The sequence below is a fragment of the Chiloscyllium punctatum genome, chromosome 18 (genome assembly GCF_047496795.1).
Source record: "Chiloscyllium punctatum isolate Juve2018m chromosome 18, sChiPun1.3, whole genome shotgun sequence".
Taxonomy (NCBI): domain Eukaryota; kingdom Metazoa; phylum Chordata; class Chondrichthyes; order Orectolobiformes; family Hemiscylliidae; genus Chiloscyllium; species Chiloscyllium punctatum.
The window spans coordinates 89201442-89226122 of NC_092756.1; the positions used below are offsets into that span (position 1 = coordinate 89201442).

The following is a 24681-nucleotide window of genomic DNA, read 5'->3' on the forward strand; positions in this document are numbered from 1 at the left end:
AAGAGCCCTTTTCACAAATTTATGCTTCCATCTTTGATAACTTCAGATATTTTCATTTAAACTTCTCAAGCATTTAACCTGTGGGACTGGAACCTAGGACCTGTGAGTTCAGAGGTTACCACTGCAGCACAAGACCCATCCCCACCTTCCCCCACCCCTCGCCACTTACAGCTGGGCTGCCATGGATTTTCTTGAGATGTGTTCATTCGTGCCTTTTCTGTATTTTATCAGACATCCTTGGCAAGGGCAGCATTTGCAGTGGTCTGGAGTCACACGTAGGCCAAATCACGTAAGGATGGCAGGCTCCTGGAATGGGGGTGAGGCATTGGCTGCAGTGAGGGTGGAGTGGGACTCCTGCTTGTTGGAGGCCCAGAGTGTGGACTGTATTAGCAGCAGTGAGTTGTTGACTGCAGCGGTGTTGGTGCCTAGAGCAGGGACACCTGGTTGCAATAGGCCCTGAGCAGGAACCTTGCAGACATCCTGGAGCTGCTTTTGGCACCCCGGCCAATGAAGATGAACTTTACTTAAGTACTTCCTTTTTACTCTTTCCTACCTCAAAATGGCACCGGATCATGACAATGATATATGTTCATTCATTCATTAAAGAAAGGACGTGAATCAATTTGTCGAAGTTCAAGTTTTTATGCACTTGAGGGAAGATGAGGGTGCACTGGCAGTGCCCCACCTTTGGGCCAGAAGGCCTTGATTTAAATACATGTGATGGTACACATCTGACCAGGTTGTTGAAGAAGATTGAGAGCAGTTTCATGGTCACCATTGCTGAGACTAATATTTAACTCCAAATTTATTGATTGATTTTAAATTTCATCAGTTTGGCAGGATTCAGACCAATGCCTTCAGATTGTTAGCCTGGATTACTTGCTCTCTGATTTCTTTTTGTAGCTAGATTGCTTTGTAAAAGCCCATCCAGATATTCCTTCATTCTCTGAGGGTAATCTCAACTTATTGTATCTCCCCATGACACTAGACGAAGTTACAATAGCTCACTGGTTAAGCTTCAGGATAAGTATGTGAGAAGTCACCATAGCAATCTGTGAAATTAATTCTGAAAAATCCAGTTATTTGTAAACAGTCCATCTCATGGCGGTCAAAGGAAGTAAATATCAGGTGCTCTGTAGTAGTGGCAACAACATAACATGGTTCATTTTGCTCCACTATGGGAGATCATTTTAGAGTCCGTGGATGGTTACAAAGTAGAAGGAGGCCATTCAACCCATCACCCCAATGCCAGCTCTTTAACGGAGATTTTCTTTCTAGTTTGTGACATGCAGATGTTGCTTGCGTTAGCCATCCCTAATTGCCCTTGACAAGGGGCGAATCACCTTCACGAACCAGTGCAGGTGTAGGGACAACCTGGGTTTTGACTCAGCGCTGACAAAGGATATCCTTCCAAGCGAGGATTCTGCGTGGCGATGACATGAATCAGGAATCAAAATGGCAAATATAGGAGACACTGCATCAGCATCCATGGAGACAACAGACTAGTTTATGTTTCAGACAAGAGCTTGATTTAAAACTGCACCAGGGCGTGAGCACAAGAAAAACAAAGCTGGAAATGATTCCTAGTGGTCTAGGGTGCAGGCTTCAAACCTGTAGCTGTTTAGCGACAGAGTGGTTCAATTCCACCTTCCAGGCGCAGTGCTTCTAGAGGCTTCTACTTAACTTGTGTTAGATGTTTGAGGGTCAGCTGAGGAATGTTATTTGAGGGGGATGTTTGTGGGCGGCACGGTGGCACAGTGGTTAGCACTGCTGCCTCACAGTGCCAGAGACCCGGGTTCAATTCCCGCCTCAGGCGACTGACTGTGTGGAGTTTGCACATTCTCCCCGTGTCTGCGTGGGTTTCCTCCGGGTGCTCCGGTTTCCTCCCACAGTCCAAAGATGTGCGGGTCAGGTGAATTGGCCATGCTAAATTGCCCGTAGAGTTAGGTAAGGGGTAGATGTAGATGTAGGGGTATGGGTGGGTTACGCTTCGGCGGGGCAGTGTGGACTTGTTGGGCCGAAGGGCCTGTTTCCACACTAAGTAATCTAAATCTAATCTTTGTGTTGCTGCAGGTGCCATTTTACAGAAGAGATGTCAATTTGAGGTTCCATTTGACTGCTCAAATGGATGTAAAGGATTCCATGATGTTTTGAGAAGATGAGTTCTCTCCCTGGCTGATATTTATCCCTTGGACAGCATAATTTTAATAGATTAGGCATTATCATAATTTTGTTTGTGGGAGCTTACTGTGTGGTAAATTGGTTGCCACTTTTCCTAACATTCCGGCACAATCACTTCATTTGGCTATCAAGTACTTTGAGGAATCTGATGGTTGCAAAAGCACTTTGTAAGTACAAGGTTTTCTTTGTTTCGTATTTATATGAAATGAATCAGATTTAAGTAGATTCAAACCGAAGCAAAAATTGGGGAGAAAATCAGGAAGGAGAAACAGTAGGGAGGTGCTTGCAAAATAAGATGACATGGTTAACTAGAAGCATGAAAAAACACGAAACAGAGCATTTCAATAGTTGAAATAGGAAGGTCTTAAGAAACATCGGATAGTGAAAGAGGCTAGGATCCAACAATGCAAAATGAATAAAGATAGGCTGACACTCCTCTCAACATAGTGTCCTGACAGCCTCCACTCCAAACATCACAGTGCCTCTCTCTGTGATTGTCTTATCTATCAATTATAGCGCTTTCCCTCCTCTTATTACATACTTCATAGAATCCCTACAGTGCAGAAACAGGCCATTCGGCCCAACAAGTCAACTCTCTAAAGAGCATCCCACCAAGACTCACCCCCATACCTCCCCTCCCCAAACTCTGCATTTCTCATGGCTAATCCACCAGCCCTACACATCCCTGGACACTATGGGAAACTTAGCATGGCCAATCCATCTAACATGCATACCTTTCCAGACAAACAGTCACCCAAAGCTGGGATTGAACCTGGGACTGTGGCATTATGAGGCAGCAGTGCTAACCATGCTGCCCTTTTGTTAAAAATGGCTGACCCCATATCTTATTTGTATACCACCTGTCAAACGTTTGGGTTTTCTCATACTATTTCATTGTTTCTTACCATTTTCTTTCTTTTCTTCTTTCACAAGATGTGGGCGCACTGGCAAGGCCAACATTTATTGTCGATCCTAAATGCCTTCGAGATTGCGGTGATGAGCTGCCTTCTTGAACTGTTGCAATCCATGTAGTGCAGGGGCACCCACAGTGCTCTTGGAAGGAAGTTTCAGTATCCGGGCTCTGCAATTACGAAGGAACAATGGTATATTTCCAAGTCAGGATGATGAGTGGCTTGAAGGGAAAGTTGCAGATCATGATGTTCCCATGTAACTGCTGCCCTTATTGCCCTACTTGTTTGAAGTCATAGGTTTGGAAGGTGCTGTCTAAGGGACATTGGTGAGTTATTGCAGTGCATCTTGCAAATGGTACCTACTGCTGCCATTGTGTGTCACTGGAGAAGAAAGTGAATGTTGACGATTTTAGGTGGGTCAAGTGGTGTACTTTGTCTTGGATGCTGTCCAGCTTTTTGAGTGTTGGTGGAGCTGCATTTATCCAGGTAAGTTGGTAAATATTCCATCACGCTCCTGGACCATGCCTTATAGATTGTGGACAGGCTTTGAGAAGACAAGTGGTGAGTTACTCACTGCAGAATTCTCAGCTTCTGACCTGATCTTGCAGCCATATATGGCTGGTTCAGTCCAGTTTCTGACCAAAGTAACCCTCAAGATGTTGGTAGAGGGGCTTTCCATATTGATAATGCCATTGAATGTCAAAATGATGGTTAGATTTTCTCTTGCTAGACATGATATTTTGTGGCGCAAATGTTACTTGCCCCTAATTAGCATAAGTTTGAATGTTGTTTAGGTCTATTAGAAGAATTTGTGGTTGTGTTATGTATTATAGTTGTTGTATGTTATGTTGGGACCGTTTCACTTTGAGGTGTGAATTATGTGACACTGGTGAGTGTTCAACCAGCACTCATGGGCTTGTTCTAACTTGTTTGAGCTTTTACAGATTTCACAGCTTCAGAATAAAACCTCTCTTTTGGATTGCAACAAATAATGAGCTCGTATACCCTTAGTTCTGACTGGAGCTTAATAATTACCCAACACAAGACAGCTTCAGCATCGCAGGAGTTGCAAATGATGTGGAATATCATGCAATCATCAGTGAACTTCTGACCTTATAGTGGAGTGAGAGTCATTAATGAAGCAGCTAAAGATGGCTAGATTTAAGGCAGTGTCCTGAAGAACTGCAAATCTTCAAACCTGATAGACGTTTCTCAAACAAAAGGCTAAAGTTTCTCTTCCACAGATTCTAGCTGGCATAGAGTCATAGAGTCATAAAAATGTACAGCACAGAAACAGACCCTTCGGTCCAACTTGTCTATGCCGACCAGATATCCCAACCCAATATAGTCCCACCTGCCAATACCTGACCCATATCCCTCCAAACCCTTTCTATTGATATACCCATCCAAATACCTTTTAAATGTTGCAATTGTACCAGCCTCCACCACTTCCTCTGGCAGCTCATTCCGTACACACACCACCCTCTGTGTGAAAAGGTTGTCCCTTAGGTCTCTTTTATATCATTCCCCTCTCACCCTACATCTATGCCCTCTAGATCTGGAGTCCACCTCAGAGAAAAGATGGGTTGTCTATTTCTCCCCTCATGCCCCTCATGATTTTATAAACCTCTATCTGGTCACCCCTCAGCCTCTGATGTTCCAGGGAAAACATCCCCAGCCTATTCATCCTCTCCCCATAGCTCAAATTCTCCAACCCTAGCAACATCCTTGTAAATCTTTTCTGAATCCTTTCAAGTTTCACAACATCTTTCCGATAGGGAGGAGACCAGAACTGCACGCAATATTCCAACAGTGGCTTAACCAATGTCCTGTACAACCTTAACATGACTTCCCAACTCCTGTACTCAATACTCTGACCAATAAAGGAAAGCATACCAAATGTCTTTTTCACTATCCTATCGACCTGTGACTCCACTTTCAAGAAGCTATGAACCTGCACTCCAAGTTGCCTTTGTTCAGCAACACTCCCTAGAACCTTATCATTAAGTGCTGAGCATTTTCATCATTTTCTATTTTCTTCCTTATATTCAGCAGTTTTCACTTTTACTTAACTGCACATTTAGTAAAAGAACTGAAAATTATGATTGCATGTGACTAGTCAGACGATAGCATTGATATTCTCAAGTTTATTCGCAGACTTACTATTCACCCCGTGTTTGCAAATCTAGATGGAAACACTTCAATTTTAAAATTCTTTGAACCTTGTTTGCAAATTTCTCCACAGGCCCTTCTTTATATTTGTAATCCTCTGAGAAGTTTGCAGCCCTCCAATTCTGGCCTTTTGGCTCACCTTGGTTTTAATTACTCCATTTTGTCGACTGCTTTTTCAAAAATCTGAGCCCTAAGTTCTGGAATTCCCTCCCTAAATCTGTCAGTGTTTTCACCTCCTGAAATAACATACAAACCAGGAGTAGGAGTAGTCCCTGAAAGGGTTTCTTGAGCTTGCTCTGCCAAACAATTGAGTCATAGAATCATGCAGCACAGAAACAGTCCCTTCAGCTCAACCCCTCCATGCCAACCAGATTTTTTAAACTGAACTGGTCCCATTTGCCTGCATTTAGCCCATAACCCTCTAAATCTTACCTATCCATGTATCTCTCCAAATGTCTTTTAAATATTGTAATTGTACCCCCTTCTATAACTTCCTCTGGCAGCTTGTTCCATATACGCACCATCCTTTGTGTGAAAGAATTGCCCCTCAGATCCCTTTTAAATCTTTCCCCTCTCACTTTAAACCTATGCCCTCCAAGTTTTTGACTTCCCTACTGTGGGGAAAAGACCTTGGCAATTCACCTTATATATGCCCATTATGATTTTATGAACCACTATAAGGTTTCCATTCAAAAACACTTCTCAGGGTCCTACCATTAACTATGTAAATGATGCCCTGGTTTATCTCACACTTATCTGAATTCAACTCCATCTGCCATTCCTCAGAGCACTGGCCCAGTTGTTCAAAATGGTGTTGCATTCTTCGATAACTTTCTGTACTGTCAACTATATCATCAATTTTGGTGTCATTTGCAAACTTACTAACCATCCCTCCTATATTCTCATCTAAATCGTTTAGATAAATAATGAACAATGGTGGATCCAGCACCGAGCCTTATCGCACACAGTTGGTCACAGACCTCCAATCTGAACAACAACCTCTAAGCTCATGGCTGAACTGACTCTAACCTCAAATCCACACTCTTGCCAACCCCTGATAATCTTTCAACGTCTTGCTTACCAATAAACTCTCTATCTCTCTCTTGAAAATGCCCACAGTAGCAAGGATTAAGCTGTAGCAAAATGGTTGAGTAGCCACCACAGTCAGGAGTGATTAGCGGATATAGCATAGATTGTAAATGCTAGTTAAGAATTTTTTGTATGTAGACATTTTAGATTTGTGAAATATTAAGACTTTAGTTACTTCTTTTTTTGGACAGTATTTATCACCCATATCCTACAAATGAATTAAAAAATGAATATGTTGGCAAAGTGGTGTTGTTCTCCTTGGAAAGCGATAAATTCACAGGAGATTTGAAACAGGTATTCAAAGTGGAGATAAAAGTCAAAATAGACAGACAGAAATCATTGCCACTGGACATCGATATCAGCTGATCTGCAAACAAACATGGCACAATGGCTCAGTGGTTACTACTGGTGTGTCACAGCAGCAGGGTTCCTGGTTCCATTCCAGTCTTGAGTGACTGTGTGGAGTTTTCACATTCTCCCTGTTTCTACTGGATGCTCTGCTTTTTCTTCCCAAAGTCCAAAAGTAGGCAGGTTAGACAAATTGCCTCATAGTGTCAAGGGCTGTGCAGGCTGGGTGAGTTAGCCATGGTAAATGTGGGGATAGGGTGGGCTGCTGTTCAGAGTCAGTGCAAACTTGATGGGCTGAACGTCTTCTTTCCCTACCGTAGGGATTCTATAATGAAACTTTTTTTTAAGAATAGGGCTTTTGAAAGGGAGTTGTATACTCAAAAATATAAAAATTTGCAAGTCAGTGGAGAAGTGACAGGAAAATGGGTCTGGTTAGCTCCAAGAGATCTGGCATAAGCACAATGGACCAAATGGCCATTATCAATGCTATAACAATCCTAGGATCTTATATGAAGAACATCAATGCAATGGCTTTCAATGATGTCTGTTGTCATCGACAGGGAAAAAAAAGTTTGTAGCTCTTAACCTGAGTCAATGTGGTTGCTGGAAGCTGTTTTCAGAGAGACAGATTAATAGTGAAAGGTAAACCTTGGGTAACCAGAGATCAAGGTAGATAATTAATTTTAAATAAAGAACATAATTCGTCAGGTTAAAAACTGGTAGTTGCAGCAGAAGTTAAACTTGTTTGCACTTATTTTCATTTTTTAAAAATTGATGAATGGGTTGGAGAAAAAAGTCGCTTAGCAACGCAAGGCAGGCTCCGGGCGGCCTACACTTCTGGTACACCCGAACCTGCTGGCTGCCGGAAGTGGGAATTGCTTGACGTGCCGCTGATCAATCAGAGGACAGAACGATGAGGTGATGGAAGGCATTTGACCAATCAACTTGTGCAAGAGGCGGGACCGGCTCGCCATCAGGTTTGGGTGGCGCGCGGAGGCACCTCGGGATTGTCTCAGTTGGTTTAAAGGTAAGTTTGTGACATCAGAATTTTTGTTAAAAAATGATAAAAATTTTCCTAACTTTAACTTAGGGGTTGGGGATGTTTTCGATATTTTAAAAGTTATTCCAGCTGTTGGAAACGGGAACCTAAGCTATTGCTCTTTGTTTATAAATACATTGTAAATGTCCAACCCTTTTTTACACTGATTGTTTTTTCCTGAGTTAATGCAGTAATTCATTTTGATAATATGATTTTCTCATTGTAATAATTTTCTTCCCAAAGAATATTGAGCACAATATCAGGAGTACTGGGCATTCCTTGCTCCAATACCTGTTCTCCCAGGTGAATGGTCATTTTCTATCTGTGAAACAAGACACACAGCAACTTGTATATATGTTGAATGTTTAACTTTGTAAAATCATCCTTGGGTGCTTTGTGGGAGTGTTTATTGAGCATTATTTGATCCTGTGTTACATATGTCAAAATCCTATAAGTGGTCTGCAATGGGGAGAAACTGTTCCTGTTTTGCCAGATGGATCAAAAGCTGGATGGTATTAGTATAGGGTGATAAGCCACAGACGTAATGGAGACCATGATGAACAACTTCAATCATCAGTTAGGGTCTCAAATGCACGGCTTAAGAGTGTGGTGGAGGCAGATTCAGTTCAGGCTACCAAATGAGAGGGTTAGCAGATCATGTTCCCATGTGCTTGTTGCCCTCATTCTGAAGTGTTGTCAGAAGTCCTGGGGCAGCACGGTGGCTCAGTGGTTAGCACTGCTGCCTCACAGCATCAGGCACCACGGTTTAATTCCACCCTCAGGCCACTGTCTGTGTGGAGTTTGCACATTCTCCCTGTGTCTGCAACGGTTTCCTCTAGGGGCTCTGGTTTCCTCTCATAGTCCAAAGATGTGTAGGTTAGGTGGATTGGACGTACTAAATTGCTTGTAGTGTCCAAGAATGTGCAGGTTCGGTGGATTAGCGTTGGGGTGGGTCTGAGCGCGATGCTGTTTGGAGGACTGATATGGATTTGATGGGCCAAATGGCCTATTTCCACACTGTAGGGATTTTACGAAAAAAGACTTGGCAAAATTGCTACAGTGCACCTTGTAGATAGTACGTACTGCTGTAATTGTAATTATTCTTAATCAATCTTTTCAAACATGTTATGACACACCTCTTGAACAGAGACCTCTAGCACAGAGGTAGGGCCAATACTACTGCACCACAAGACTCTCTGTAGTCATTACACACTGGTAGCGGAGGGAGTGCTTGTTTAAGTCAGTGGATACCATGCCTATCAATGAAGCTGATTTGTCCTGGATAGTGTTGAGCATCTTTCTTGTTGTTGGAGCTGTATTTATCCTGGCAGGTAGAATATTTTCCTTTAATTTGGAAGTGAAGCTATGGAAATTGGTTTGCAAAGACAGTTTATACTGTAGTAGTAGAGAAGGTTTATCTTTGCATTGTAGGGTAGTCCTGAGATAATAAAGAGTTTTGATTGAGAAGCGCAAGTCCAACCAGGGTTGGAAGGCTGAGCTGATTGTCTGTTGTAAATATTCAAGTCTACTTTCATTGGGCTTCAAAGACTGGAATTGAGGGGCATAACAAGGATAAGACCAAGGAGGTCATTTACTGGTTTAATGTGAATAAGGGCATCATCGGTGATGAGACTTTGATTGGTAGCTGTAGAGATGTCATAGTGGAGGGCCATAGTGGGTGGAGAACCCATGTGAGATGGCAAGGACAAGGTCTGACCATTAGTACACATGATTTTGAATATTGCTGTAATAGAGCAATCCTGTTAAAGCTTTGTCTTGCATTCATCAGGACAGTTGCAAGAGTGCTAAATTTTCAAAGGAGTTGACTTACCAACCAGTCAGCATCCTTTTCTCATTTAGCACAAATTGCTGCTCTCTTTCAAATTTGGCATTCTTGTTTCTATCCTGACGAGTGCTGATGAATAGGTTCAGTGGCATGTCTCCCTTTTTTCTTGCAATACTCGAAGTTCTTCATTTCCAGCAACTATACGTGAGTTTATACAAAGAGAAATATTAAAGAACAATGAAGGGAACTGAACACTGGAGAGCAAGACTGTTGAGATGACGATGGCAATCACCAATGAAGAGAAATTCCTTGGCATGGAGATTGAGGGAAGAAACAATAATCATTACTGAGTTATTGAGCTGATTGGAAAGCTCTATGCCAAAGTCTGATCCTGTTACAGTCATGATTCGAGTGGTGCTGCAAAAGCACAGCAGGTCAAGCAGGAAAATCAACATTTTGTGCAAAAGCCCTTCATCAGGAATAAAGCTGGGTGGCTCAGGGGTGGAGAGATAAATGGGAGGGGGTGGAACTTGGTGGGGGGGGGGGGGGGGAAGGTAGCTGAGAGTGCAATAGGTGGATGGAGGTGGGGGGAAGGTGATAAGTCGAAGAGGAAGGTGGAGCGGATAGATGGGAAGGAAGATTGACAGATGGGACAGGTCATGAGAATGGTGCTGAGCTGGAAATTTGGAACTGGGTAAGGAGGTGGAGGGGAAATGAGAAAACTGGTGAAGTCCACACTGATGCCCTTGGGTTGGAGGGTCCCGAGGCAGAACATGAGGCGTTCTTCTTCCAGGTGTCAGGTGGTGAGGGAGCGGCGGTGGAGGAGGCCCAGGACATGCATGTCCTTGGCAGAGTGGGAGGGGGAGTTGAAATGTTCAGCCACGGGGCGGTGGGGTCCCTGACCACCTGATGCCATTTCAACTCCCCCCTCCCACTCTGCTGAGGACATGCAGGTCCCGGGCCTCCTCCATCGCTACTCCCTTACCACCCAATGCCTGGAGGAAGGATGCCACCCCTGTGGCTCCTAACGTCATTCCTGATAAAGGGCTTTTGGCCAAAACGTCGATTTTTCTGCTCCTCAGATGCTGTCTGACCCGCCGTGCTTTTCCAGCACCACTCTAACCTTGACTCTGATCTCCAGCATCTGTAGTACTCACTTTCGCTCTGTTACGGTCATGTCTGTATTTACCTCAACTGCTGCTGAAATCCTCATAACTGGTGACTCCTCCTCTTTCTCCATTAGAACTGAGAACTGCTTAAGGAACAGGGAGTGGTTCAGACTTGTAACTATACATACATTTAAAGGAAAGCTAACTAATTACATAGTGGAGAAAGGATCAGAGGCTAAAGTAGTGTGGGAGAGGCTCTTGTGGACTATAAGCACCAACATAAGTCAGTTGGTTTGAATGGCTTTACTGTTTAACTGCATTAGATGATAGTTAACTTGGCATATCTCTCGCCTTTCTTCATTCCAGATTCGACAGCTTTTCATTTGAATCTTCCATTCCCTGAATTATCAAAGATTTTCCCTGGTCCCGAACTTTGGTGCCTGTGCCCTACCTTGCAGCAAGCCCCACGGCCGTTATTTCACTCTCTCTTCTGCACTACTTCCCTAATCGGAATATCGGCTTCTGTGCATCCTTCCCAAGCTATCAGATACGTTTTTGGGTTCAGGAGTCACAGGTATCTAAGATAGGCAGTCAGCTATTTGTAAGTAGTTTATTAAGAAGCAGTGGTTGATATGATGCTTTAACTAAATAGTCAGAAAAGGAAGATGACGTGTGATCATTGGGAGCCTGAAGCCAGTGGACAGTCCAGAACTAGAGGGCATAGGTTTAACGCGAGATGGGAAAAATTTAAAAGGGACCTGAGGGGCAACATTTTCACACAGAAGGTGATGTGTCTATGGAATGAGCTGCCAGAGGAATTGGTGGAGGCTAGTACAATTTCAACATTTAAAAGGCATCTAGATGGGTATTGGAATAGAAAGGGTTTAGAGTGATTATGGGCCAAATGCTGGCAAATGGGATTTAGGATGGCACGAATGAGTTGGACCAAAGGGTCTGTGTCCGTGCTGTACATCTCTAAGATTCTGAATCTATGACAAATGAACGGTTGGCATATTGTGTGTATTGATTTCTGTAGCTAGGGATGGCTACATCATGCTGCAGTTTTAGAGGACCCTTCCCTTCATCAAGTTCCATTTTGCCTGGTCCATCTTCTGACTGAAGAAGGCAGCCTCTTGACGAGGCCTACCACCTGGTAAGGACTTGATAGCATACTTTATTCCTGGGAGTTAGTATTTCATTTCTTTAAACTTTTCTCAGCAATGAATGCAGGAAAGGTACTCAAGATGTCACGCTGGTTCCTCTCCTGACCAGATCAATTTCCCAAAAGTAACTTGCTAGGTTATAGCTGACAGTGTTTTACTAATGTTCAATTTATTTCTTCCCAGTATAACTTCTTTTTGCACTCAAAAGCCACCCAGACTGTTCGTTTTCCTATTAGTTTTTTTTTTACTGTAAATTAACATTAGTTAATCCCCTTAAACCTCAAGTAACTTTTCCCATGAGTACACGAAATAGCAACTCATATGAAGTGACTTTATCAATTCCAATTCCTTAATCATTTCTTTCTTTCATATATTAAAAAAAATCACTTTTTTACAAAAAGAAACCCAAAGAGATATAAAAGTACGGAAAAGTAGAAATACTATTGAACTAGTATATTGTACTACAGTAATGTTGACAATAAAGTGCCTACTATTCTTCAAGAAAAGTTGTCCCATATTTACAGAAACCAATTTAGCTTAAACTCAAATTAAATAAAATAACATTAAATTAAATTACAATCCACTAAAAATAAATTACACTACACTGTACTACATTACATTACTCCACTCACCGCACCTCCATCAAGGCTGCAGTCCATGGGAGCAACAGCTATTATATTTGTATTTACTAGGCTCCCTCCGCCTCCGCCCCTGGATCCCGAGATCACCATGTACGGCCCTCGTGACTATATAAAGGTCCTAAACAGTACTGCTGACAGATCCATGTCTATGTAATTTAGAAGGGCTGCCATGTCTTATAAAATTGCTCTGTTCCATGGTGCACCGTACTCATCAGATAATCTTGAGGGACTCCATCAGAAGTCTGTGCCACCCTGCGAGACCTGATGGTTTTCCTTATATCTGATTCATTAGAATGTCCTTCCTCGCACAGTGTGTAAGAATATTGAATAACCTCTTCCCATGCTTACCCAGAGAGGGCAGATTCAGTAGTCTGAAAAAGAGGGACACTGGATCTTCCCTAAGTTCCATTCCCAAGAAGTTCCAGCTCATTCACTATCTCCACTCAACCCCCCTCCCCCGTCCCCCCCACTCCAGCCCCCAGCGGACCTTGTAACAGAACCAAAAGCAATGTGTAAGGTTACCAATGCTGTTTTTGCATTTGGGACATTTCTGAGAAGATCCTTTCTTAAACCTCTCCGGTGCCATATGAGCCCTGTGGAGGGTCTTCAATTGCATCACTTTTACCTTATTGCATATTGAAATTTTCTTAACATTCCCCCATATATCCTCCCATGTTTCCGAAGAGATTTTTTTCCCCCCTAACTCCTGATTCCAAATCTCATGGAGTCTCTCCATATACCTCAAGGCATTCCTCTCTGTAGATGAGATAGGGTACTAATTGAGAGAGTGTCCTCACATCAGAGCACTTTGTTCTATATCTGACTTGTAGGGCTGGGTCAAGAGTATGGTCGTCTTCTGTATGTAATCCCTAACCTGGATATATCAAAAAAGGTCCCTATTGGGATTCCGTATTTCTGACCTAATTGGCTGAAAAACATCAAGACCTCTCCCTCAAATAGATCTCCCAGACAGGAAATTCCCTTACCCTCCCATGTTCTGAACCCCCAGTCCAAATCCTGGGGATCCCACTCACTGGTGAACAGCTAAGTATAAAGCAAATTTCCCTCACCCTACCGCATTATCCTCCATGTTTTTACCCTATTTATGATAATTTGACTCTCGCAGTGCTCAACTATAAATCTCATCTTATCCACGAACAGTAAGTTTATGAGGGGACATCTCGCCTGCGAGGCCTCTAAATCAAGCCATATCGAGTTCAAGTCATTGTGCACCCATGTGCCTACATGCGACATCAGAGTGCCTCAAAGTTTGTGAGAAGATTTGTAGCTCGGGTGCTTGTTGTTGTGGTTCTGTTCGCCGAGCTGGGAATTTGTCTTGCAAACGTTTCGTCCCCTGTCTAGGTGACATCCTCAATGCTTGGGAGCCTCTTGTGAAGCGCTTCAGTGATGTTTCCTCCGGCATTTATAGTGCAGTCCTTGCATGGGATTTTGTACACTACATTGGTTTTGTAGTAATGTAGTAAACCAATGTAGTGTACAAAATCCCATGCAAGGACTGCACAGAACACTACATAGGACAAACAGGAAGACAGCTAACGATCCGCATCCATGAAAACCAACTAGCCACAAAATGACACGACCTTAGTAGCCACACACGCAGATGACAAGCAACATGAATTCGACTGGGACAACACTACTATTATAGGGCAAGCCAAACAGAGAACAGCCAGAGAATTCCTAGAGGCATGGAACTCATCCACAGATTCTATCAACAAACACGTCGACCTGGACCCAATATACTGGCCACTGCAGCAGACAGCTGGAACTGACAACCGGAAGCGGCAGAGACAAACCACTATAAATGCCGGAGGAAACATCACAGAAGTGCTTCACAGGAGGCTCACAAACACTGTGGATGTCACCTAGACAGGGGACGAAACGTTTGCAACACAAATTCCCAGCTCGGCGAACAGAACCACAACATCAGAGTGCCTATTTAGTACCCCTTCAAATCTGTGAGCTACCATCTCCTCCTCCTCCCCACCCCTCCCCACACCACCATATCCTGCGGGAGTTGCAACTTGGTAAATTTAATTAGGGGGTGCCTACAGCACCAAGTAAATGATCCAAGCCGTCCTGCAAACCTCTGTCGCACTTGTTTGGGTAATAACAACTGAGGAAGAACATTCATTTTAGTCAAGGCTATACGGCCTAGCCATGACATGGGTAGTCCCTCCCATTGCTGCAAGTCCTGCTTTATTCTGTCAAACAGCTGCACAAAGTTAGCTCTGTACAGCTGCCGAAAATAAGGGGCAATAAAAAAATTCCCAGATATAAACTTTCCATGACCATCTAAAAGGAAACTCCATTTCGTCCTCCAGCTTTGGTGCTTCTACCAACTCAGTACTCCCACGGGCATGACATCCGATTTTGTGTTCCCCAACTCCCACTTTTAGTGCCATTCTTTCAGGGTCTTTTTGGATAGCCTCCCAAGGTAAACAGTAGCGGCGAGAGGGGACATCCCTTCGGCTGCCCCTCCCCACACCAAAATTGCTTGCTTTAACCCCATTCTTCATAACTGCTGCCATGGGGTCATTATATAACACTGCCACCCACCTGGCGAAGGCCCCTCCCAGACCAAAACGATCTAGAACAACAAAGAGATAACACCATTCCACCCAATCAAAAGCCTTTACTGCATCCAGGGAGACCACCAAATCTGGAATCAGTCTCTGCTGACATGTTTGCACTATATTCAATACCTGTCTGATATTGTTGGAAGAGCAGCAACTCTTGGTAAAACCCGTCTAGTCCTATTTTGTAATAACAGGCAGCACATTCTCCAACCTCAGAGCCAACACGTTTGATAGAATTTTAAAATCCGCATTCACCAACGAGATGGGTCTGAATGATGTGCAATCCTCAGGTCTTTCCCTTTCTTTAAAATAAGGGAGATATTGGCCTCCGTAAGAGAGGGCAGAAGGCAGTCCTGGCTGTACAAATGACTCTACATCTCCAGCAGTGGTTCAGCTAACGTGTGTATAAACTCCTTGTAAAATTCACTGTGTAGACCAGCTGCCTTACCACCTTGGAGCTGCCGTACCATCTCTTGCAACTCCTGTACTGTCAGAGGTGCATTTAAAAGGGAGACCTGATCTGTGTTTATACCGGGGAGGTCTGAGTTTTCCAAAAAGGATTCCATTCTCGCTTCTCCATCCCCACAGCCCTCCGACCGGTATAACTCTGCGTAGAACCCCAGAATCTGACGTTAATTTTCCATGGTTCACGAATGACATTGCCAGTTCTCTCCCTGATTGACACAATAGACTGTGAAGCACTTCTTCTTAGCCAGGTTTGTGCAGGTTGGAGTAAAAGTTAAAGTCCCTCCCATTCAGGTGGAGGCACCTCCAAACATCCACTGGCCCCAACTCCTCACACAAGTTCACTAACTGTTGAGACTGCCAAGGTATACCCGACAGCCGTCTTGGCATCCTGTCTATCCCACGGTCCATGAGACAATTAAAGTCTCCTCCTATAATTGTACAGTGCACCCCAAGAGCCATTAATTTAGAGACTGCATCAACTAAACATTTGAGAGGATGTGCTGGGGGACAGTAAATGTTCAGCGCGCCATACTTTTCTCCGTCTATCCAGAGCCTTGCGAATGACGAACCGTCCATACTCATCCTTGATTTGATCTGTCACCTGAAATGGGAGGTTCTTTCGTACCAGTATGGCCACTCCTCTGCTTTTGGAGTTAAATGAGGGAAAGAACACTCTATCATATCCCCCCTGCTGTAACTTCAGTCAGATGTGTCTCTTGCAACAGCGCGATGGCTCCCCTTTATATTCCAGGTGCACCACCTGAACAGATCACTAGCCATGACCACACACTACATTTCGCAGTACCCCGAGAGGAAGAAGCCCATTCAATGTGTGACGAGTGGAGAGAAAACAAACTTTATCAAATCTGAAGACTATTCGTACAAACACCACCAAAACTACTAAAACTAAAAAAAGTAACCTCTACTCCTAACTCAAAACACAAATCTCTAGAGATCTACCCCCTTGCACATAGGGGGCATTCATTCTCAACCTCACAACTGTCCTAACACCTTCCAGTTAAGGCCGCACCCCAAACCCAAGCAATGGGGTAAAAAAACATTTTATTTACACTCCTACAAGTGAACGATGGACACCCACCCCTCCCCCTCCACAGCTCAACCCCACACATCTTTACATCAAAGGAGTAACCACCCCTCACCCAGCAAAACAGAACAATAGAATAACTAAATACCACCAAACAGATATAGTATAAAACTTACCGGATTTTACACCGATGCAATATCAAGCCGATAAGGCCCAAGACCCGAAAAGGGAAAAGAACAAAGAGAGAGAAGATTTAAAAAAGTCATATTATGCCATTGTCCACACACAACATTTCTTCCTTCCCCCTCTGCCAAAGCCTATCATTTCAGTGATTCTTTTCTTTTTCCGCTGAGTCAAAGTTCCCCCATAATTGAAATGTAGCCCTGCTGGGTAGCTCAGAGAATATTGAATGTTTAAATCTCTTAATTTATTTCTTTACATCATCAAAGGTTTTTGTCAACATGGCAGTAATTGGTTCCAGCACTCCCTCCATTTTTTTCCTGTAGTTTTGCGAACTCTGTTAGTAAATGCTGTTGCTCCACTGAACTTAAGGGCGCCGCCACAGGAGTTGAGGTAACGGCTATGGGTGTGCCCGACATAGTAGGGGAGTGCCCTGCCTGCTGTGCTCCCTTTCCTTTGAATGACTTCATTTCAGCTCCAGATCTATCAAATCTTAATTTAAAAGGGCTCTAGGTGTTCTACCTACGTTACACTACAAACTTTCCTCAGGGTGGCTAATGGGGGGAAGGGGTGGGAGAGGAGTAGAAGCCTACCTTGCCTGGGGTATGGCACAGAGCCCAACAAGCAGACTGTTCAGACTGCTGCCATCTTGAATCCCCCCTTAATCATTTCTAAAGGAAGATGTTAAGTCAAAGCTCATTTGGATGCAAGAAAACAGACTTGAGAAAAGGCACATCAGTTTATACAGCATGAGAAGAGGTTGCTGATTAGTTTGGCCACCATTGGCATGTAGCTTTAACAAGAACTGCTAACTCTCAAACTTGATTGTCAGACCAGGGAAATAGACTCTGACTGTCAGAGATTGGGAATGCAGCATAGATTTGCAGTCTCCTTGATCCTAGAGTCATAGAGTTATACAGCAGACCCTTTCGTCTAACTTGTCCACGCTGACCAGACATCCCAAAGTAATCTAGTTCTGTTTGCCATCACCTTGAAATTTTAATCCTTTCACCCAAAGACGTTCATCTTCACTAAGACACAGTTCAATAGGCATCATCTCCTCTCAAACACCTTGTTATAGAAATAGCCTGTTAGAAAGTTAGACTGCAGATGCTGGTGATCAGAGTCGAGAGTGTGATGCTGGAAAAGCACTGCAGGTCACGCAGCATCCGAGGGGCAGGAGAATTGATGCTTCGGGCATAAGCTGATTCCTGATGAAGGGCTTATGCCCGAAATGTCGATTCTCCTGCTCCTCGGATGCTGTCTGACCTGCTGTGCTTTTCCAGCACGTGCTCTCGACTGATGAAATAGCCTGCAGGATATTTGACCACATTGGATGTTGTGGGGGGGGTTGAAGGATAAACCCAATAGGAATCTCAACTGCATCCCTAATTTCCTGAACAGTGACCAGAAAGGAAAACTATGGCCAATTTTCCTCAAGCCAGGAGCATGAATAACAACTGCAGCATTCACCTATTTCTGTGCTAACTCAGCGCAACTCAGTTACTGAAAATGGGATTTTCCTGGTCTTTATGGTTCAGTTATTCACACACTGTCTTAATTAGAGAGCCTGGGACTGACCTGAGGAACTCAATAGCATTCTGTTGGCTCACAAACACGATTCTGTGCACTCATTTATGTCGCTTCCAACACCTGCAATAGTATCACACTGCAAAACTGACTGATATTCTTAAATTGGTTTCCAGAGTAAGTCTTAGCCCAGTCCGGGCTGTATAATAAATGGTTGTCAATAGCAGAATCACATTCAATGATGAGTATACTTTTCTGAGACTTCCAACTATGGGATGGTTGAACATGATTGGTATGCTGCCTACTATGAATGATTAGTGGGACAGTGGGACATGTTGTTTGATATGGTAAAAACAATGACTGCAGATGTTGGAAACCAGATTCTGGATTAGTGGTGCTGGAAGAGCACAGCATTTTAGGCAGCATCCAAGGAGCAGTAAAATCGACGTTCCTGATGAAGGGCTTTTGCCCGAAACGTCGATTTTACTGCTCCTTGGATGCTGCTTGAACTGCTGTGCTCTTCCAGCACCACTAATCCAGAATGTTGTTCGATATGGTCTACCGATTATTGGGACAATTAGCCTACATACTTGTCATCACACCAGTGCTGAAACTCATATCAAATTAGTCATTTGTGCAGAAGGCAAAACATCATTTTGGCTTACCAGCAGCATCCAGTTAGTGGAGAAAATCACTTGTGGGTTTATGCAAAGTAGCAGCATGAGATGGCTGGCTTCAGCAGTTGGTTAAATGTTTGAGACAGCTACCTGCTTCAGGATAATTCAAGGTAAACTGAGCACCACTCAGGGCGAGAAGTGGTGGAAATGTCTGTTCTCTAGTTTTTACGATGTTCACTGAGTGACGATTTGATCAGGCTTGTCATTATCAAGAAGAATAATGTTGATATCTCCAGTTCAAATTTCAGGAATGAGGTTGCTACCTTTAAGCAGTACATTCAACGAGCCAGAAATGCTTTCAGTGTTTCGAGGTAACTGCAGTACTCAAATGCAGAGTGTTGGAAAATAAATAGTAATGAATGGCCAGATTGGTAAGACTCTGAAAGGCAAAGCCTTTAGTCCAAATTTGATTCTGTTGATGCATTTTTCAAATGTGTAAGAGTCCTGTGGAAACAAAATCCATTGTGACACTGGTTAGAGATGAAATGAGTTAATAGTATGCAACCATATCTGTAAATTTCAAAACTTAAAATTTATTAATGTCCAAAAACTACATGAATGTTGTCTGAAGGAATGTTTTAAAAATGTAGCTGTCAGCAGAGATATTTAGTTTTCTTGTTTGTTTCTTCAAGGGACAGAGCGAAACATGCTCAAATTTACGTTTTTTAATAATCCTGCCCGATCAATAGTGAGCCAAAACACATTTTAATTTTGTTTTGTGAAATATGCTTGTTATTTTCTTCTTTGGTCAAATTTGCCAACCCAGCTAGATCTGAAATCTGGCATGGACTTGGAGTTCACAATTGTCAGATTTGGGGTATTCTACTTATACTTTAGACAAGTAAACTAGTGCCCTGCTGACCTGTGAGATGCTTGAAAAGATTGGTCTCAGAAGTAAAATGTTGCCTTGTTGGTTGTTGTGAGTCTCAACCTTGTGAATTTTAGTGGGCTATTTGACCACTGAGGCCATCACAAAGTAAGCTTAATCTTGTCCTCCAAGCCTGGTTTGCATTGGATGGGAGACTGCCTAGGAACATCAAGTTCCGTAAGCTTTAAGGTCTCTCGTGGCACAGTGATAGCGTCCCTACCTCTGCGGCAGAGATTCAAGTCTCATCTGTCTTAAATATGTGTCATAACATGTCTGAGCAGGTTGTTTAAAAACATCTGATCCTGTCCTGCTTAATAAACATTCAGGATGAGGCAAGTGAAGGAAAGATGCTCCATTCCTGATGAAGGGCTTTTGCCCGAAACATCGATTTTTCTGCTTCTCTGATGCTGCCTGACCTGCTGTACTTTTCCAGCACCACTCTAATCTAGACTCTGATTTCCAGCGTCTGCACTCCTCACATTTGCCCAAATGAAGGAAAGGCTCCAGAATGAACAGGCTACAAAGCAACCCAATTTCATATTTTATAAAACTTATAAATATTATGAAAATTAATGAGAATTTAATGAACTCAGCCTGACACCATATAATCAGCCTTTAATTTCAAATGCAGTGTGCAGTGGACCTTTCAATTTCATTCTGTAAAATAAAGTGAGCTGCATTTTGCAAGGCACTATATGTATTCCTAAATGTTCATAATTGATAAATCCTTTTATTATTATGGAGTTCATTTTTACTTTGATAATTTTCTACAACTGTTATGAATTATGATGACTTGCTTTATTTGTCTCATTGTCACAGTTTAGCACCTGCTGTCATTATTTTTCATTAAACCAATTATTGATCTATTTATCTATTCATGGTAATCAACTGCAAGGTCTAAACCACAACTCTTTACCCGAGGTACTCTTAAAGTCTTCTATCTTTCTTCACTGCAAATTGCATTAACACCACAAACAATGGAAAGTGAATCTGGGGTTGAGGCTTAGAAGTGCTGCTTCCTTAACAGCTCATCAATTGCTGACAGCAGTTTACTTGTATTATGTGACAAAGCCTGAGTTTGTTTTAAGAGCAGAGTAAAGCTTTGAAGCTTTTTGTTTTTGAGTTTCTGGGCCCGATGAAAGAGAGGAGAGCTTCAGGGATCTGGTTTGAATCCCAACCCTAATTTTAAAAGCAGCATGGTGGCTCAGTGGTCAGCACTGCTGCCTCACAGCTCCGAGGACCTGGGTTTGGTTCCACTTTGGGCAACTGTGTGAAATTTGCACATTGTCCTCCGGTCTGCCCAAGTTTCCTCCAGATGCTCCAATTTCCTCCCACAGTCCAAAGATATCTAGGTTAGATGGATTGGCCATGCTAAATTGCCCGTAGTGTCTAGGTGGATTATCCATGGTAAATGTAGGGTTTCTGAGAAAGGATAGGGGTTGGATCCTGGTGGGATGTTCTTCAGAAGGTCAATGTGGACTCAATGGGCTGAATGGCCTGCTTCCAAATTATAGAGATTCTAAGATTCTATGAAGTCTTGAGCATGTCATCTTGACTTTGTGTGGTTCTTTATTCACATGTATTCTTTCCAAATGCAGTGCACAACAGTATGGTGATTGCAGGCCATGGAATCCATACGTGTGACAGCTAGAGATCTTTGCGAATATGATGATCTTGCAACAAGCCTGGTTTTGGATCCTTATCTGGGTTTCCAAACCCACAAAATGAATATCAGGTATGCCAGTTTTTTTTCCCACATGTAGCCATAGTTGAGTGAGCGTGGTTGTCTCTGAAGCATAGCACAGATCAAAGGTTTTGGACAAAAGGGTGGAATGAGAAGAACTTTTGTAATGCAGTGGATAGTAATCTGGAAATCGCTGCCCATGAGAGTGGTGGAAGCAGAGACAATTGATTTCAGTAGGGAATTGGATAGGCACTTGGAGGGGGGAAATAAACATTCAGGGTTATGAGCATAGAATGAGGTGGTGGGTGGAGTCTGGATGGGCTGCAAGTGCTCGACGGAGTGGTGGCATGGATTCAGAAGGCTGAATGGCCCCCTTTGACTCCATAATGTCCCAAAGCAAATGTTGTGTATTAAAGTTCCACCCACAGGCTTAATGAATCCAGTTAAGTACTGCCAGTGCAGTACTGAGGGAATGCTGCGCTATTGGATGGGCTGTCTTGACCCATTAAGCTGAGCTCCCATTGCCTTGAGTTCTGCTGACTCGAAATGTTAACTCCACTTTTCCTCCACCAATGCTGCCAGACCTGCTGAGTTTCTCCCAGAAATTTGTTTTTGTTTCCTATTTCTTTCTCAGATGAACATAAAATATCTCATGGCATTATTTCAGAGAAGAACATGGATGTTCTCCCTAGTGTCCTCACCAATGTTTACCCTTTAATCAGCATTGGGAAAAACAGATGATCTAGTCATTATCACATTACTGTGTGGGTTGGGGCTAGCTGGGGGCGCATTTTCAGCTGCAGTTTCTATGCTACACCAGTGACTACACTTCACGCCGTGGCTCATTGGCTGTTAAGTGCTTTGGGATATCCTGAGGATTTGGAATGCAGGCATTTGTTTTTTTTTTGGCTGTAACCAATCTGTTTGAGTTCTATTATGCAAACCTCCATTTAAACTGCTTGTGCAGTTTAAGATGATTAAAGGATTTCTCCGAAACTAGTACATCGTGGTGGGGGAGGTAAGGAATGTCGAACAAGTGGGTCTGACATTAAAACTAGATGTGGAGGTGCTGGTGTTGGACTGGGGTGGACAAAGTTAAAAGTCACACAACATCAGGTTATAGTCCAACAGGTTTACTTGGTATTGGACTATAACCTGGTGTTGTGTGATTTTTTTAACTTTAAAACTAGAGTTAGGCGATTGATGAATCACTTGTTCCCATGGCGGATATTGGAAGTTTGGAATTGTCCTTTCCAACAGACCAAGAATGAGAAACCAATGGGATGAGTTGGAGTTACAATATAGATCAGCCATGGGCTATTGGATAGAACCGGTTCAAAGGCCTGAATGGTCTTATCTCCATGCTATGCCCCCTTCATTCTGTTCAGCTTTGCTTTCTGCCTTTCTCCTAAGAAATTTCCTAAACGCTGTATTTTTTATTTCTCTGCTTTTCTCCAGCTTCTTCACTGATTCGGCCACACCACCGTGAACCATGAGTTAAAAACCGAAGAAAAAACTGCCGACGCTGTAAATCAGAAACAGCAACAGAAATTGATGGAAAAGCTCAGCAGGTCTGGCAGCATCTGTGGAGAGAAAACAGAATTAACATTTTGGGCTGAGTGACCCTTCCTCAATTGTAAGGAAGTACCACTCTGCCCAAAGCGTTAACTCTGACCGCTCTCCATAGATGCTTCCAGTCCTGCTGAACTTTTCCACCAATTTCTGTTTTTCTTATTCCTAATAGTTTATGAAGCTACTCCTGGTAACGCTGTCTGGAAGCATGAAGCTTCTGCATGTCCATAAAATTCCACTGAACCTGCGATATTAGCAACACAACCACAACCACAACCACAACACACAACTTAGTGTAACATTTAAGATTTGGATGAATTGAAATTTTCTTCTTTTTTAACCAAAGCAAATTCATCAGCTCAAAGCCTCTCTCAGTCTTTCCTCTGCCTGCTTCAGCTCAGTATGGAGGTATGCAACACACAGTACCCTGCCCATGGCTTTATTCATCATCATTCCTCCATTCCCCCTCTGGTTTTTGTGTGCAAAGAAGCACATACTGCTTGGAGCACCTGTTAGTGAAGTTGTCAGCTCAGTTTTTATGAAAAGAACTGCTCGAAGGTCATGGTGTCAGTTGTGGTGGTTTTACTGTGACGCCCTGTTAGAATAGATTAGATTAGATTACTTACAGTGTGGAAACAGGCCCTTCGGCCCAACAAGTTCACACTGACCCTCTAAAGAGCAACCCGCCCAGACCCATTCCCCTACATTTACCCCTTCACCTAACACTATGGGCAATTTACCATGGCCAATCCACCCTAACCTGTGCATTTTTGGACTGTGGGAGGAAACCGGAACACCCGGAGGAAACCCACGCAGACACTAGGAGAATGTTCAAACTCCACGCAAACGGTTGCCTGAGGCGGGAATTGAACCCGGGTTTCTGGCACTGTGAGGCAGCAGTGCTAACCACTGAGCCACCATGTTATGCTGGTCTTGACTGTCCAGCTGCTTCACCTGTTCCCACTAGCTCTCAAAGACAGAGCAATGCCTCATCTTGTGTCAAGAGTAACGTAACTCCCAATTAACTAATATTTCTGAATATTCTGTACCACCCATTCTCCCAGTAGTGACTTGAGATAGGACTTTGTCCTATCTCAGCGATCTCTAAGAATATGTACTGCCTTCTTTACTAGGGGTTTCCCAGTTTCTTGGTAATTTGTTAGCTCCTTGACACTCTTCTCTAAAATAGCTTATACCATTACCAACCAGGCTCTATGTCACAATTGTGATGGTGCACTTTAGATATGTTTTGTTGAATGTGAAACCCTGTTACACCCTGATTAGTTTGTTTGTCAACTTTTGGTGTATTTAACTACTGACTACTAAGTCATGGAGAGTTATAGAGAACCCTTTGTTCTTATTTGACTGGGGTTGAAGTATCGTGCCTAATTCTGGATGGTTCTGTGGTGATCTTTCATTCCAGCAACCGACCTGTTGTAAGGAGACACCAATACCTCAGGGACATTCTACAAAAGTTTCTTAAGACACGAGATTTGGAGACAGTGTATCGGGCCTTGACATTGGGAGACTGGGCTTGGCATTATTTCTTGCACAAAACTCCTCTTGAAGAAGAAATATTTAAAGCTCAGGTGAGTGAGCAGGTGGATCTTTGCTAAATTTT

At 43.2% G+C, this 24681-nt stretch overlaps 1 protein-coding gene and 1 non-coding gene across 2 annotated transcripts in view; both read left to right on the forward strand.

Annotated features, from left to right (window-relative positions):
* Window positions 1-1569: 1569 nt before the first annotated feature.
* trnastop-uca (transfer RNA opal suppressor (anticodon UCA)) lies at window positions 1570-1657 on the forward strand. The gene has a single exon. It is a non-coding gene; the product is annotated as a tRNA-Sec (tRNA).
* A 6007-nt stretch (window positions 1658-7664) lies between these two features.
* LOC140489296 (histone-lysine N-methyltransferase KMT5C-like) overlaps window positions 7665-24681 on the forward strand; it is a 33252-nt gene continuing 16235 nt past the window's right edge. The window contains exons 1-3 of the mRNA XM_072588687.1: window positions 7665-7728; window positions 21403-21539; window positions 24484-24649. Coding sequence (XP_072444788.1) covers window positions 21430-21539; window positions 24484-24649 — 276 coding nt within the window. The 5' untranslated portion in view covers window positions 7665-7728; window positions 21403-21429. The remainder of the gene's footprint in view (window positions 7729-21402; window positions 21540-24483; window positions 24650-24681) is intronic.